Source organism: Mesoplodon densirostris, chromosome 10 (assembly GCF_025265405.1).
Source record: "Mesoplodon densirostris isolate mMesDen1 chromosome 10, mMesDen1 primary haplotype, whole genome shotgun sequence".
NCBI lineage: Eukaryota > Metazoa > Chordata > Mammalia > Artiodactyla > Ziphiidae > Mesoplodon > Mesoplodon densirostris.
Window position 1 is genome coordinate 41,196,100 of NC_082670.1, and position 17,089 is coordinate 41,213,188.

At 47.2% G+C, this 17,089-nt stretch overlaps 1 protein-coding gene across 1 annotated transcript; it reads left to right on the top strand.

The window, feature by feature from the left end:
* Positions 1-830: 830 nt before the first annotated feature.
* Positions 831-14,276, top strand: TAP2 (transporter 2, ATP binding cassette subfamily B member). Its single transcript, XM_060109579.1, has 11 exons — positions 831-1,331; positions 1,412-1,526; positions 3,766-3,896; positions 4,141-4,346; positions 5,185-5,382; positions 5,538-5,666; positions 7,793-7,981; positions 8,119-8,292; positions 8,475-8,634; positions 12,136-12,272; positions 12,573-14,276. The coding sequence occupies exons 1-11, from the start codon at positions 839-841 to the stop codon at positions 12,801-12,803; spliced, it is 2,163 nt and encodes a 720-aa protein (XP_059965562.1). The 5' UTR covers positions 831-838; the 3' UTR covers positions 12,804-14,276.
* The last annotated feature ends 2,813 nt before the right edge of the window (positions 14,277-17,089 follow it).

Sequence of the window (17,089 nt, forward strand, 5' to 3'; positions counted from 1 at the left end):
GAGCTGAGGTATGAAAATCCAGCGGTTCTCCAGTTACAAAGCATCCCAATCCTCGAAACAGCTTTATTTTACTTAGTGGCAATTAAAAAAACTGCAGCAGTTTCCTATGACAGAGTAACTGTTGCTGAGGGTGGAGACTAACCAACCGGGGCCTGGCACGTGGAGCAGGACTCGGGGGTCTGTTCCGCGGGCTGGAGGTGTCGCGCGCCGCCTGCTGGCCGCCGGGCCCAGCACCGGGCACCGGCTGCGGAAGCGAAAGCGAAAGCCGAGGGAGCCCGGCCGCCCTGGCTCGGGGATCCTCGCCCGCCGACAGAGGGAAAACGAAGCGGAGGCGGCGCGAGGGCACTTCAGAGCTCTGCCCCCGGCACGTAAAGGAAAGACCCCCGAGCTGCAGCCCAGAAGCCCCCTCCGGTGAGTTGGTGCGCGTGGGAACCTGGAGCGCTAACAGGGACGCAGCCCATCCACCAGCCACTCCGCGCCCCAGGCTTCCAGCCCTTCTGGACCCCGGGAGAAAGGGAGCGGGGCGGGACCGCCTGGCCCTTTGGACCTCGGCGGCGGCGGCTGGCGGGGGCGGGGTGGGGGCAGGGTGTCACCGGTCTTTTTTTTTTAGAGGATGAGGCTGCAGATGGTCAGGCTTCCCAGCTCCCTCTGTCAGGCCGAATGCCTGGGATCCTAGGAGGGAGATACTGATGAGGACCAAGCACCTTTCAGGCATCTTTCAGGGTAGCACTGGGTAAATAAAATGGGAAGCCCGTGGACGCGTTCGGCGGAGTGCGCGTGGGGACAAGGATTGGGACTCACCTCTGTCGTTTCTCACCTTCTACCCCTAGATCTCGCCATGCGGCTCCCTGACCTGAGACCCTGGGCCTTCCTGCTGCTGGCCGACTCGGCGTTACTCTGGCTGCTGCAGGCGACCCTGGGGGCCCTGCTCCCCCGCGGGCTTCCAGGCCTGTGGCTAGAGGGCACCTTGCGACTGGGAGGGCTTTGGTGGCTGCTGAGGCTGGGAGGGCTGCTGGGGTTTGTGGGAGCACTGCTGCCCCCCCTCTGCCTGGTGACCCCTCTGTTTCTCTCCCTGAGGGCCCTGGTCCCGGGGACCTTGAGTGCTCCCCCAGCCAGGGCGGCTTCAGCCCCTTGGAGCTGGCTGCTGCTGGGTTACGGGGCGGCAGGGCTGAGCTGGGGCGTGTGGGCTGTGCTGAGCCCTCCAGGAGCCCCGGAGAGGGAGCAGGGCCAGGAGAACAACAGAGCCTTGATGTGGAGGCTGCTGAAGCTCTCCAGGCCAGACCTGCCTTTCCTGGGTGCGGCCTTCTTCTTCCTCGCTGTTGCCGTGTTGGGTGAGTCGGGAGAGGGCGCTGTGACTTGGAGGTGGGAAAAGGCCCTGGGCACCAGCACATTCACTGTTGTCCTCACGCAGGTGAGACATTAATCCCTTACTATTCTGGTCGTGTGATTGACATCCTGGGAGGTGATTTTGATCCTGATGCCTTTGCCAGCGCCATCTTCTTCATGTGTCTCTTCTCTGTTGGGAGGTAGGTGATGGCGATTTGCTAGCCCCCAATTTTTACAGGGGCCTTCACTTTCCTAACTCTGTTTTCAGACCCTCTTGTGCCCAAAGCACAAAATACTTAAACTAAAAATTTGTATTTGTTCATTCACCATTCTGTGTCATGCATCCATTCATTTATTCCTCCGTTCACCACGTGGCTCCAACATCTTCAGAGTTTATATTACTTACTATAGTTACAGATAGGAGTGAATGTAGTAGAAAAGGTGTTTATGTGTCAAATGGAATGTCTCTCAGTTACCTCTCAACATTTTTATCTCCATGAAGTTCCATTTCTCTTTTCTGTCTCCAACCTCCCACCTTGTGTTTGTTTCCACAGTTACCCAGTTGTCAGGGTGGGCACGTTTCTTCCTCCTGACTCTTCGTCCTTAAGTCATCTTGTCTATCCTGGAGGATCTTACTCTGAGGCTTGTCACCTTTCTTTCCAGCATCTTTACTCTTTTCCACTTCATTTACTTTTCCTTTTGTTTTAAGATGTAGCCAGGAGTCTGCTAACTAACTAATTAACTAACTGCTTGATAAGGCTGGGATTAGGATGAGGTGAGTCAGGCGCCTAGGCTGCAAAATTTAAGGAGGTGCTCATTCTCAGGGTCGTGCGAGTACCTCACTAGCCTTCCCCAAATACCAGCCGGCTGCTTGATCCTGCTCCTTTGATACGGTCATACTTCATTTAGAATCCCTCAAAAACCAGATCTTCATTATTTCATGCTTACTACTGTTTGCTGAAACTACTTAAAAGTGAACTTCTTATTGATCAAGCTGCTGCTTTAAAAAAAAAAAATCAGCCCTCAGTTCTCTATGTGTCTGTAGCATCTGGCATCAGAACAATCTCTCTGTTTTAAAAAACTAATTACTTATGTATCTTATTTGTCTGTGCTGGGTCTTTAGTTGCGGCATATGGTCTCTCAGCTGCAGCCTGCGGGATCTAGTTTCCTGACCAGGGATCGAACCTGGGCCCCCTGCATTGGGAGCTCAGAGTCTTAACCACTGGACCACTAGGGAAGTCCCAGAACAATCTCTTATGATTGATCTTGTTCTTCAGGTAGCTTTTGTGAACTCCCTTTCTACCTTCCAGTCCGCTCTCCCTCTTCTGGAGAACCGTCCTCCTCTGGATCCTTAATTATGGACTTTTCTCAGGACTCAGTTCTTTGATCTTTGAGAACATTTTTCCTGTTGGGCTAATGCAGCTCACGTCTGCAGGACATTCCCACATCCACATTCCCACATCCAGCTCCAGTCTTGTAATCCAGAGGCCTCCTTGACGTTCCCGTTGGATGACGCCCTGTCACTTCAGACTCCACGCACCCAGAACTCCAAGTGCATCCCACTCCCTCCTGGTCTCCTTGAAAATGCCTCCCTCTTCTTATTCCCATTCATGAAACCATCAGTATCCTCAGCTCCAAGCACCAGCATCGTCGCTGCCTTTCTCATGTTCTTGCATTTTCCACACTCAGAACGTGCTCCTAAGGCTCCTTCCTCTCCATTCTCACTGTGATCACCAAAGTCCAAACCCTCACCATTTGATGTCTAAGTATGCCAACAGCCCTCTAAACATGGTAATTAGATTTGTATTAGAAACCCATATTTTGTACAGTTCCTGCTTGTGTGCTTTCACATTTTTCCTTTGAGTTTGACTATAAAAATTCACTTGGTCTAAGAGGAATTCTCCAATCCCAAGGACAGTGGAGAGGGGAGAACAGCAGGATCCCAGGGCTTTGGAGATGGGAGGGCAGGGAGTCCATTGCTGCAGTTCCCACAAGAAAGCATCAATATCTGGAAGTAAGAAGAAGGACGTTGGGGGTGGGGAGGAACGAGACCAAGACCAAGGGGAAAGCTGGAGGGGTGGCCCTGAGAGAGACCAGGTCAGAAGCAAGCCATAGGCTCTTTCCCTTCACAGCATCTTTCCATTTCTATTGTACTGTTCCCTCCTGTCTAGCACAGAATGAACTAGTGATGCTGGTGAATCTGTCCGTGTTATGATGTGGTTCCCACAGCTGGCTCACTGCGTCCTCTTTTCTCTTCGTCTGTTGATTCCTGCCCCTTGTGTCTCCCTCTCTCTTATTTGTTTCTCTTCTTCTCTCATGATATACTGCCCCCAACTTTGTATTTCTTTTCTTTGCATGCTTTCTCCTCTGCTTCTCTCCCTCCCTCCGTCCTTCTCTGCATCTCTCCTCTTCATCCTCCGCCGCCCTCTTTCCCCGCAGCTCACTGTCCGCAGGCTGCCGAGGAAGCACCTTCACCTTCATCATGTCCAGAATCAACCTGCGGATCCGGGAGCTGCTTTTCTCCTCCCTCCTGTGCCAGGACCTTGCTTTCTTCCAGGAGACTAAGACAGGTAGGGCCTGGAGTCCAGGTCTGGGGTCCCCCAGGACTTCCTTTCCCCTCCACTGCCCTCCCCCTGCATCCCTGGTGCCAAGGCCTGGAGCTGTTTTTCTCTCTTTGGGGACCATGTAGAGAGGCAATCTCTACCTGTCTGTCTGCACGGAGGGAGGGCTGTGTGAGATTGGGAGCTCAGGAGGGAGTTTCTGGGGGTTCTGCATTACGACACGTGGTTTCCTCACCTGCTTTGTCCTGCCCAGGGGAGCTGAATTCCCGGCTGAGCTCGGATACCAAACTGATGAGTAACTGGCTTCCTCTTAATGCCAACGTGCTGTCTCGAAGCCTGGTGAAAGTGCTGGGACTTTACAGCTTCATGCTCAGCCTGTCCCCTCGACTCACCCTCCTTTCTCTGCTTGAGGTGCCTCTAATGATAGCGGCTGAAAAGTTGTACAGTGCTCGCCATCAGGTACGTGTGGATGGTAGGGAATCCCCAGGGAAGAAGAAACTTCTCCTAGAGGCCTTCTTCTCCAGGCCCTTAGAGGCTTCAGAAGGTCCATGACCCTCTGGGACTTTGTGTGTGTGTGTGACAGAGAGGGGGGGTGCAAGGGCGGGGAGAGAGAGAGAGAGAGAGAGAGAGAGAGAGAGAGAGAGAGAGAGAGAGAGAGAGAGATTTTCAGGTTATTTTCCATTATAGGTTATTAAAAGATGTTGAATGTAGTTCCCTGTGCTATACAGTATATCCTTGTTGCTTATCTATTTTGTGTTAGTTGTTTGTATCTGTTCATCTCAAACTCTTAATTTTTTTTTTTTTTTTTTTTTTTTTTTTTTTTTTTTTTTTGCTGTACGCGGGCCTCTCACTGCTGTGGCCTCTCCCGTTGCGGAGCACAGGCTCCGGACACACAGGCTCCGCGGCCATGGCTCGCGGGCCCAGCCGCTCCGCGGCATGTGGGATCCTCCGGGATCGGGGCACGAACCCGTGTCCCCTGCATCGGCAGGCGGACTCTCAACCACTGCGCCACCAGGGAGGCCCTCAAACTCTTAATTTATCCACTCCCCGCTTCCTCCACCTTTGGTAACCATAAGTTTGTCTTCTACATCTGTGAGTCTGTTTCTGTTTGTATACAGATTCATTTGTATTATTTTTTTAGATTCCACATGTAAATGATATCATATAATATTTGTCTTTCTCTGTCTGACTTACTTCACTTAGCGTGAAGAGAGTGTTCCAAGGGCTGGAATGAGACGTGGGGGTCAACTGTCTTCTGCTGAATCAGCCCCTCCCATCTCCTGCCCCACTTTTCCAGGCAGTCCTTCAGGAGATCCAGGATGCTGTGGCGAAAGCAGGACAGGTGGTACGTGAGGCAGTTGGAGGGCTGCAGACTGTGCGCAGTTTTGGGGCCGAGGAGCAAGAGGTCGGTCGCTATAAGGAGGCTCTTGACCGATGCCGGCAGCTGTGGTGGCGACGAGATCTGGAAACAGCCCTCTACCTGCTCTTAAGGAGGGTGAGAAGACTGAGTGGCTGGAGGAAGGGCCCAGGGAGGGGGCAGGGAAAGTGATGGTCCTCTTCCTACAGCTGGTCTGGGGGTCGCTCAGTGTCATAGGGGCAGGGAGGCCAAAGAATGGAAGATTGTCAGGCTCCCTTTCCTTCTCCCTCCAGATGCTGTACTTGGCAATGCAGGTGCTGTTGCTGAGATGTGGGCTGCAGCAGATCCTGGCTGGGGACCTCACCCAGGGCGGGCTGCTCTCCTTTCTGCTGTACCAGGACAACGTGGGCTCCCACGTGCATGTGAGTCAGGAGCTGTGCACACTCTCTTTTCCTGCTTTGGCTTCTATTTGTTCCCCTTAAAAAAAAAAAAGCTGAAATAAGCCCAACTCATTGTGATGGAGAATTTCAAACATGGGCAATAAAAGAGAAAAAAACTATAATGTGAACCCCCATGTACCCAGCATCTGTTTTTTTTTTTTTAACTTTACTTTATTTAAAATTTTTGTTTTATATTGGGGTATAGTTGATTTACAGTGTTGTGTTAGTTTCAGGTGTACAGCAAAGTGAATCAGTTATACATATATCCACTCTTTTTTAGATTCTTTTCCCATGTAGGTCTTTACAGAGTATTGAGTAGAGTTCCCTGTGCTACACCGCAGGTCCTTATTAGTTATCTATTTTATATATAGTAGTGTGTATATATCATAGGATATTGAATATAGTCCTCTTTGCTATACAGTAGGACCTTGTTGTTTATCCCCCAGCGTCTGTTTTAACAGTTACCAATTCATGGCCCATCTTATTTAATCTGTAACCCCGCCCAATTCCCTCCTCCCATATTATTTTGAAGCAAATCCAAGATACGGTTTCATCTGTAAATATGTATTGCTAAATGTAAACATTAAAATACATGTAACCACAAAGCCATGACTACATCAAAAGAATTAACAACAACTTCACCAAATGAAAGTCAATGATCAGATTTTCACATTTTTCATAGAGGTATATATTACACTGATTCTCTCTCTCATATACATCTGTGGTGGCAGCAACCAGTAAAGCTTAGCGCCCAGATCCATTAAATCATTTGCGGTGGCAAAACGGTGACACTCCACCATTCCTTCATTTATTATATGCATGTCTCAAGAGAGATGTCTTCTCATCTACTGTTTGGTTGCCAAGTGGTACAGTTTGATTAGGAAAGGCACAGTAAGTGTTTAGTTCCTTCCCTGTATTTACCAGTTTTCAAAAATAATTAGTGGGGCTTCCCTGGTGGCGCAGTGGTTGAGAGTCCGCCTGCCGATGCAGGGGACACGGGTTCGTGCCCCGGTCTGGGAAGATCCCACATGCCACGGAGCAGCTGGGCCCGTGAGCCATGGCTGCTGAGCCTGTGCGTCCGGAGCCTGTGCTCCGCAACGGGAGAGGCCACAGCAGTGAGAGGCCCGCGTACCGCAAAAAAAAAAAAAAAAAAAAAAAAAAAATTAGTTACTGCATCTTGGGCTTTATTTTATAAGTTTCGTAGACATTGATTAAACATCTTTTATGGGTGTAGAGCTGTGCAAAGCAGTCTGGCATCTGCAAAGAGGAGGTGGGCACAGCACCTGCTTTTAAGGAGTTCCCTGTGTAACTGGGCCAGACAGAAATGTGTACGAGTAACTGGAAAGGTCTGGGGATGGAAGGACTCTGGTCTCCATCCTTTACCTGGCAAATTGGACTAATGGGGTATTGGTGCCCCTTTGAAATTCAAGCAAATTGCACATTAAGGGGACTTCCCTGGCGGTCCAGTGGTTAGTACTCCATGCTTCCACTTCAGGGGGCACGGGTTTGATCCCTGGTCGGGGAAACAGTATCCCACATGCCCTGTGGCAAGGCCAAAAAAAAAAAAAAAATCGCACATTAACAGTAGGGAATCGGGACTTCCCTGGTGGTGCAGTGGTTAAGAATCTGCCTGCCAATGCAGGGGACACGGGTTTGATCTCTGGTCTGGGAAGATCGCACGTGCCGCGGATCTGTGCCACAACTAGTGAGCCTGCGCTCTAGAGCCCACGAGCCACAACTACTGAGCCCACGTGCCACAACTACTGAAGCCCACGTGCCTAGAGCCCGTGCTCTGCAACAAGAGCAGCCACTGCAATGAAAAGCCTATGCACCGCAACCAAGAGTAGTCCTCACTTACCGCAACTAGAGAAAGCCTGCACGCAGCAACGAAGACCTAACGCAGCCAAAAATAAATAAATAAGAAAATATACATATCTATCTATATATATGTGTGTGTGTATATATATATAAAAGGTAGGGAGTCTTTTTTGGATGAGGGGAGAAGCATGGCTGGGGTGGAGTGTGGCAGGGAGTGTGTGAGGGGTTGGGAAGTTGGTTCCTGGTGGAGCTTCCTTTGCTTGGCTGACCCCTGCCTTCCTGTTTTGCAGACCCTGGTGTACATGTTTGGGGACATGCTGAGCAACGTGGGGGCTGCAGAGAAGGTGTTCTGCTACCTGGACCGAAAGCCAAATCTGCCTCCAACTGGGACACTAGCCCCGCCCACTCTGCAGGGCCTGGTGGAATTCCAGAACGTCTCCTTCGTGTATCCCAATCGCCCTGACCAGCCTGTGCTCAAGGTGCCCAACAGAGACCCCAGGGAGGGAATCTGGTCCCCTCACCCCCTGAGTGATGAGAAGCTTATCTTCCTCTGATAGAAAGAAGAGGAGAGGGAGGGCAAACAGGCAGGCCCCTAACTCTTTCCTGGCTTTTCTAGGGTCTGACGTTCACCCTGCCTCCTGGGCAGATGACCGCACTGGTGGGGCCCAATGGATCTGGGAAGAGCACAGTAGCTGCCCTGATGCAGAATCTGTACCAGCCCACCGAGGGGCAGGTGCTGCTGGACGGGGAGCCCATGTCCCAGTATGAGCACCGCTACCTACACCAACAGGTGGGTGGGGAGGAAGGAGAGGGATTGCAGATTGGATGGAAGAAGGATGTGCAGAGAGCAGGGGGTGGAGACGGGGGAAGAAACACAAGGGGTCCATTGTGAGGTAGGTAGGCGAGGAGGAAAGGAGGGTCCCTGCCATGGGGGTTTCCACATGGTCCTCTGTTCCTGTCGCCTCTGCCCAGGTGGTTTTGGTCGGGCAGGAGCCTGTGCTGTTCTCGGGTTCGGTGAGGGACAACATCACTTATGGGCTGAAGGACTGCAGCGATGAGAAGGTGCTGGCTGCTGCACGGGCGGCCAGAGTGGAGGAGTTCATAAAGGAAATGAAGCATGGACTTGATACAGGTACCTTCTTTTTTTTTTGTTAAACATCTTTATTGGAGTATAATTGCTTTACAATGGTGTGTTGGTTTCTGCTTTATAACAAAGTGAATCAGTTATACATATACATATGTTCCCATATCTCTACCCTCTTGCGTCTCCCTCCCTCCCACCCTCCCTATCCCACCCCTCTAGGTGGACACAAAGCACCGAGCTGATCTCCCTGTGCTATGCGGCTGCTTCCCACTAGCTATCTGTTTACATTTGGTAGTGTATATATGTCCATGCCACTCTCTCACTTCGTCCCAGCGTACCCTTACCCCACCCCATGTCCTCAAGTCTGTTCTCTACATCTGTGTCTTTATTCCTGTCCTGCCCCTAGGTTCTTCAGAAGCATTTTTTTATATTCCATATATATGTGTTAGCATACAGTATTTGTTTTTCTCTTTCTGACTTACTTCACTCTGTATGACAGACTCTAGGTCCATCCACCTCACTACAAATAAATCAATTTCATTTCTTTTTATGGCTGAGTGATATTCCATTGTATAGATGTGCCACATCTTCTTTACTCATTCATCTGTCAGTGGACACTTAGGTTGCTTCCATGTCCTGGCTATTGTAAATAGAGCTGCAGTGAACATTGTGGTACATGACTCTTCTTGAATTATGGCTTTCTCAGGGTATATGCCCCGTAGTGGGATTGCTGGGTCATATGGTAGTTCTATTTTTAGTTTTTTAAGGAACCTCCATCCTGTTCTCCATAGTGGCTGTATCAATTTACATTCCCACCAACAGTGCAAGAGGGTTCCCTTTTCTCCACACCCTCTCCAGCATTTATTGTTTGTTGATTTTTTGATGATGGCCATTCTGACTGGTGTGAGGTGATACCTCATTGTAGTTTTGACTTGCATTTCTCTAATTATTAGTGATGTTGAGCATCCTTTCATGCGTTTGTTGGCAATCTGTATATCTTTGGAGAAATGTCTATTTAGGTCTTCTGCCCATTTTTGGATTGGGTTGTTTGTTTTTTTGATAATGAGCTGCCTGAGCTGCTTGTAGATTTTGGAGACTAATCCTTTGTCATTTGCTTCATTTGCATATATTTTCTCCCATTCTGAGGGTTGTCTTTTTGTCTTGTTCATGGTTTCCTTTGCTGTGCAAAAGCTTTTAAGTTTCATTAGGTCCCATTTGTTTAGTTTTGTTTTTATTTCCCTTTCTCTGGGAGGTGGGTCAAAAAGGATCTTGCTGTGATTTATGTCATAGAGTGTTCTGCCTATGTTTTCCTCTAAGAGTTTTATAGTGTCTGACCTTACATTTAGGTCTTTAATCTATTTTGAGTTTATTTTTGTGTATGGTGTTAGGGAGTGTTCTAATTTCATTCTTCTACATGTAGCTGTCCAGTTTTCCCAGCACCACTTATTGAAGAGGCTGTCTTTTCTTCATTGTATATTCTTGCCTCCTTTATCAAAGATAAGGTGACCGTATGTGCGTGGGTTTATCTCTGGGCTTTCTATTCTGTTCCACTGATCTATATTTCTGTTTTTGTGTCGGTACCATACTGTCTTGATTACTGTAGCTTTGTAGTGTAGTCTGAAGTCAGGGAGCCTGATTCCTTCAGCTCCGTTTTTCTTTCTCAAGATTGCTTTGGCTATTCGGGGTCTTTTGTGTTTCCATACAAATTGTGCAATTTTTTTTTCTTGTTCTGTGAAAAATGCCATTGGTAGTTTGATAGGGATTGCATTGAATCTGTAGATTGCTTTGGGTGATATAGTCATTTTCACAATGTCGATTCATCCAATCCAAGAACATGGTATATCTCTCCATTTGTTTTTATCATCTTTAATTTCTTTCATCAGTGTCTTATAGTTTTCTGCATACAGGTCTTTTGTCTCCTTAGGTAGGTTTATTCCCAGATATTTTATTCTTTTTGTTGCAATGGTAAATGGGAGTGTTTCCTTAATTTCTCTTTCAGATTTTTCATCATTAGTGTATAGGAGTGCAAGAGATTTCTGTGCATTAATTTCATATCCTGCTACATTACCAGATTCATTGATTAGCTCTAGCAGTTTTCTGGTAGCATCATTAGGATTCTCTATGCATAGTATCATGTCATCTGCAAACAGTGACAGTTTTACTTCTTCTTTTCTGATTTGTATTCCTTTTATTTCTTTTTCTTCTCTGATTGCTGTCACTAAAACTTCCAAAAGTATGTTGAATAATAGTGGTGAGAGTGGGCAACCTTGTCTTGTTCCTGATCTTAGTGGAAATGCTTTCAGTTTCTCACCATCGAGGATGATGTTGGCTGTGGGTTTGTCATATATGGCCTTTATTATGTTGAGGTAAGTTCCCTCTATGCCTACTCTCTGGAGGGTTTTTATCATAAACGGGTGCCGAATTTTGTCGAAAGCTTTTTCTGCATCTATTGAGATGATAATATGGTTTTTCTCCTTCAATTTGTTAATATGGTGTATCACGTTGATTGATTTGTGTATATTGAAGAATCCTTGCATTCCTGGAATAAACCCCACTTGATCATGGTGTATGATCCTTTTAATGTGCTGTTGGATTCTGTTTGCTAGTATTTTGTTGAGGATTTTTGCATCTACGTTCATCAGTGATATTGGCCTGTAGTTTTCTTTTTTTGTGACATCCTTGTCTGGTTTTGATATCAGGGTGATGGTGGCCTTATAGAATGAGTTTGGGAGTGTTCCTCCCTCTGCTATATTTTGGAAGAGTTTGAGAAGGATAGGTGTTAGCTCTTCTCTAAATGCTTGATAGAATTCGCCTGTGAAGCCATCTGGTCCTGGGCTTTTGTTTGTTGGAAGATTTTTAATCACAGTTTCAATTTCAGTGCTTGTGATTGCTCTGTTTATATTTTCTATTTCTTCCTGGTTCAGTCTCGGAAGGTTGTGCTTTTCTGAGAATTTGTCCATTTCTTCCAGTTTGTCCATTTTATTGGCATAAAGTTGCTTGTAGTAATCTCTCATGATCCTTTATCTCTGCAGTGTCAGTTGTTACTTCTCCTTTTGCATTTCTAATTCTATTGATTTGCATCCTCTTCCTTTTTTTCTTGATGAGTCTTGCTGATGGTTTAGCAATTTTGTTTATCTTCTCAAAGAACCAGCTTTTAGTTTTATTGATCTTTGCTATCGCTTTCTTCATTTCTTTTTCATTTATTTCTAATCTGAATTGTATAATTTCTTTCCTTCTGCTAACTTTGGGGTTTTTTTGTTCTTCTTTCTCTAATTGCTTTAGGGATACAGGTACGTTCAGCCAAACCCACTCACCTCTGTCCCCAGCATCATGAGTTCTGTAGCTGCCTGTCCAGCTCAGGAGCCTTTGTTCCCGGAGAGCAGGGCAGGGTGATGATGCTCTATCTACACGGGCAGCCCTAGAGGTCCCTCCCCTACCCTGGGCCCTCATCCGCCTAAGTGTTGGCTGTGGAAATACCAGCTGTGCTTATGAGGAGGATGTTGTCGTGGTCACCTGTGTCTGAGGAGAAGGATTTCTCGGTTTCCTCAGAGGTGGGGGAGAAAGGGAACCAGTTGGCTGTGGGACAGAAGCAACGTCTGGCCATCGCCCGGGCTCTTGTGCGGGACCCCCGCGTCCTCATCCTGGATGAAGCCACCAGTGCCCTGGACGTGGAGTGTGAGCAGGCTGTGAGTACTGGGCTGGGAGGGGCAGGGGCGGTGGGACCCTTCTTAGGGCTGGGATGGAATGGAGGATATGTGGGGGTGGTGTGAGGACATCCCTGATGCCGCCATGGCTCCCGTCCCATCCTCCAGCTGCCACAGCCCCGCTGAGAGAGGAGGGCAGCGCAGACCTTTCCCTCCCGCTCTGTCTTGTCTTCGCGTGTTTCATGCCTTCTCTACCCTAAGTCACTAGAGATGGTGCCCAGTGGGGCCGTGGCGTCCATCTCATTCCTATCTTTCTGAGGCGTTATGATCCTCCCCCTTCAGCTGCAGGACTGGAAAGCTCACGGGGACCGAACGGTGCTGGTGATCGCCCACAGGCTGCACACGGTTCTGAGTGCCGACCAGATCCTGGTGCTGAGGCAGGGGGAGCTGCAGGAGCACGTGCAGCTCATGGAGGGGCAGGACCTCTACTCCTGCCTGGTGCAGCAGAACAGGAGGACTGAGACCCCAGAGATGCTGGAGCCTTCTCAGGGCCATCTCAGTGACCCAGAGTAGCTCCTGCTTTGGCTTTCCCTGGGGGTGTTCCCCTGGGTGGTTGTTTTTGGAGCTGGAGGCACGATGATGTAGATTTAGACCGTGGGTACTTTTGTTGGGGCCATGGGAGGGCAGGGGGTTGCTTTCTGTATCCAGGGACCTTATTTCCTTAATGAACAGAGCTTTGCCTGGTGCTGAGTACTGTACTGTGGCATACATTTCAAAATATTTTTTCCTTATATAAATAGCACACATTCATATAGGAAATGTAGAGACAGGTAGGAAGGAGAAAAGTAAAACTACACACTGTTTCACATCCCAGAGATAATCACAGGGACTCTTTTGCTGGCTGTCCTATCAGCCTTTGAATTGTTCTTTGAGATATATATTAACCAGTATGACATAAATATTCATGAGTTTGCCTTTCTGTATCCTTCCCCATTCCCACCAGGACGTGATGTTTTGTTGGGGAGCTAGGGTATGGTGGGACAAAGCACCGTTCCCTAATTAACAGTATGAATAAAATATTGATGAGTTACTGTGTACAGAGTTTTAATATGAGTAGGAACTATGCTAAGCCTTTTTCATGTATTATCATTTTTAATCCTTATCCGCAGCCCTTTGAGATTGTTAGTTATTATCCCCATTTTATGGATGAGAATACTGAGTCTCAAAGAGATTAAAGGACTTTCCCAAGGTTGCACAGTGGTGGAATTAGACTTGGAATCCAGGCCTGACCTCAGAGTCCACGCTCTCAACTAATGCATTATATTGCATCTTGTGTCATAATCTACTTTATAATCAGATCAAGTAAAGCTCTTTCACTTCTAGCTCCGAACAGCTCTGAATCCCTTATCCTCTCTCTGATCTCGCTGTTGTAACTTTCATTCATAGTGTGAGATGATCTCATATTCAGAGAGGTTCCCCTACCGTTGGTGCACCTCTTCCAGCCATTGTTCACAAAGTCATTCTTCTTTCTAAAAGACGCATAAGACGATGTCACTCCTGTAAAATCCTCCCTGTGTCTTCACCCCTTTTTCTGCTCAGATCTTCCTCAGAGACAGTTTTTCTAGCCCGTTTGTCTCACCCTTTCTTGTGGGATTAAATTCTATCACAACAAACTTCCTGCCCTCCTGATGCCTTTGTGCCTCTGAATATGTTGTTTCCTGCCATTCTGTGAACGACGCTCCTGGATTTGCCCCAGTTCTTTAAGATTCAACTCAGGATTCAAGTTTCCCAAGAAGCCTTGCTTTATCTTCTCAGTCTGGAGAAAGTGCCCTTTCTACGTGCTCTTGTTGCTCTGCTGCTGGGGCTTACCTCTCTCACAGTCCCTATTAAACTCTCCACCGCCCACTGTAGACCTCTGTCTTTCCACTAGACCGTGAGCCCTTGCGGGGGAGGCCGTCTATCTTATTAAGCTTTATATCTACTACCTGGCACAGGGCTCCATTCATAGTGGACAATAAATAAATGTTTGTTGGGTAAATGAATAAATCTCCTTCCTTTACTGTCTTCCGTCTTAATCCTCCCTACACGTACAAATCATGGAAAATCCAAAGCTGTACACGTCACTGGTTATTGGAAGGGTCTTAAATTGGACGGTTCCTATTCTAGGAAATTGAAACTTTCACTTTCCCAGAAATAGCAGGTACTTTCCCGGCTAGCAATGACCTCACCAGAACTTTTTGTTGTTTTGGATTTTTTTTTTTTTCTGCCTGGCAACTGTTGGGAGCAAGATGAGGCCAGAGTAAGGAAGTTCTTATGCAGATAAACCTTTGGCTTCATCCTGCTGTTGTCCTACTGCTCCACACCTGTTTATCTCTCAAGTTTCACCGAGGGTGAAATAAGCATCGGGAGAGACAGAAGCCTAGCTTGATTCCTTCCCCTCCCCACCAAATGTCCTTCTTCTATTTATAAAGTAGGAATGATAATTTCTGTATCTCCCAACCTTATGGAAACTATAGTCCTCACAGAAGAAGATCTATTAATCTTTGATGTCCTCAGTACAAATTATACCCATTGACTCAAAATACTTTAAACTTGGAAGACATCTTAAAAATAGTATAGCTGTCAAATCTTACTTTACAGATAGGGGAAGTGGCCTGAAATCACACAGCTAATCAGTGACAGAGCTGGGAGGAAAACTCAGGCATCCTGATGGGCAGTACCGGAAGATACAGCAGAACTTAAGGTCATAAGCGGTCATGAAAACTTGTTATCTCAGGGAAACTTCCAGGTATGCCTTATCTCAGGGACACAGAAAAATGTTCCCTGACAGAGTGTTCAACAAATCCTTACAAGTGTGGTCTGCCTGGTAACCACAGACAGTAGTAATTCTGATTTGTCCAGAGTTCTTTTCATTTCCCCCTCCTACTACCCATCACCATTTGACGTCCGCCCCTTACTTTCCCCTTCTTCTTGTCACTTACCTTCAGTGCCTTTCCTGCTCAGCCATGTACTACTCTTTCCAAAGCGAGATGTGAATGGAGAGGAGGAATCTTAGGAAACTCTCAGATTACTTTGGAGCCCCAAACAACCTCCCGCCCCGTCTGCCCTGCCCAGTGTGGGAATAACATTGAACTTAAAGTACTTTACACCCCAGCCGAGTGGGGCAGCCACTTGTAGTCTGCATGGCAGTCGTGGTTCAGGAGAAGGAAGTGTGGAGTCAGAATCCGGGGGGGTGGGTGGGGGGAAGACAAGGGAATAAGGAAAACAAAAATCTTCTGTTTTGGGCGCTGAGTGAAAGGAGCATCCATTCACTTGGGTCCGATGCCACCTGCTGGCCCTAGGAAAGACTGAGTCTTCAACCTAGAGTTTCAAGGACTTTTATGAATTGTAATAATTCAGTATCAATGATAATCATTCACGGAGTGCCTTCTGTGTGCTTCTGCTGTGCTAAGTGCCTGCCATATACCGTCTTACTTACTTTATTTATTTATTTATTTTGCGGTATGTGGGCCTCTCACTGTTGTGGCCTCTCCCGTTGCGGAGCACAGGCTCCGGATGCACAGGCCCAGCGGCCATGGCTCACGGGCCCAGCCGCTCCGCGGCATGTGGGATCTTCCCAGACCGGGGCACGAACCCGTTTCCCCTGCATCGGCAGGCGGACTCTCAACCACTGCGCCACCAGGGAAGCCCCTTACTTTATATTTAAGATAATCCTATGTCGCAGGTGTTACTATCCCAATTCTAAGAATGAGAATGGAGATTTAGAAACATTCACTCACTTGCCTGGGACACAGAGCTAGGAAAAGGTGGACTTTGCTTAACTTTACAACAGAACTCCTCAAAAGAGTTTGCTATACTGCCTGTATCCACTTACCCTCTTACTATTCTGTTTTTAAAAGATACAATTCATATGAATAAGCAATACATTAATTAATGTGGTTTAAAATTTAAAAAGCACAACATGGTCTACGGAGGAAAGCTTCACTCCCATCCTTCCCCAGTTTGCCAATACCCCTTGCTTTGGCAATCCATACTTCAAGCTCTATCCTTCCAGAGAAACAATGTACTGTATATTTAAGCATATATATGTATATATTCTTGCTCCCTATTTTTACAAATAGCAGCTCCCTAAATTCCCAGTTCTGAAATTTACTTTTTTAAAATAAATGTATTTATTTTATCTATTTTTGACTGCTTTGGGTCTTCGTTGCAGCATGCGGGCTTTCTCTAGTTGCAGCGAGCGGGGGCTACTCTTCGTTGCGGTGCACGGGCTTCTCATTGAGGTCACTTCTTTTGTTGCGGAGCACGGGCTCTAGGCATGCGGGCTTCAGTAGTTGTGGCATGTGGGCTAAGTAGTTGTGGCTCGAGGGCTCTAGAGCGCAGACTCAGTAGTTGTGGCACATGGGCTTAGTTGCTCCTTGGAATGTGGGATCTTCCCTGACCAGGGTTTGAACCCGTGTGCCCTGCATTGGCAGGCGGATTCTTAACCACTGCACCACCAGGGAAGTCCTGAAATTTACTTTTTAAACTTTAGAAATACATGGCTCTAATGTATGTTGTTTTATGGAAGTACCATATTTCATTTAGCCTGTCTCCTTTTATTGATGAGTAGTTAGGCTATCAGAAGTCTTTTGCTATTATAAGCAATGTCTTTTATAGACATTGTTATACACATGTGCGAGAATAGGACTAGGATAAAATCCTAAAGAGGATGTTGCCAAGTCTAAATGTTTATATATTATTAATATTGATAGATATTGGAAAATTGCCTTCATGGAGATTGTATGAATGCAGAATTCCATCAGCAGTATATGAGTTTATCGCTTTCCTCACATTCTCATCAACACAGAGTGTTGTAA

Excerpts from the sequence above, each read along its gene's own strand:
- TAP2 (XM_060109579.1), top strand. The coding sequence starts at position 839 with ATGCGGCTCCCTGACCTGAGACCCTGGGCCTTCCTGCTGCTGGCCGAC. Across the intron at positions 7,982-8,118 it reads CTGACCAGCCTGTGCTCAAG|GGTCTGACGTTCACCCTGCC; the intron begins GTGCCCAACAGA and ends TGGCTTTTCTAG. Across the intron at positions 8,635-12,135 it reads GAAGCATGGACTTGATACAG|AGGTGGGGGAGAAAGGGAAC; the intron begins GTACCTTCTTTT and ends CGGTTTCCTCAG.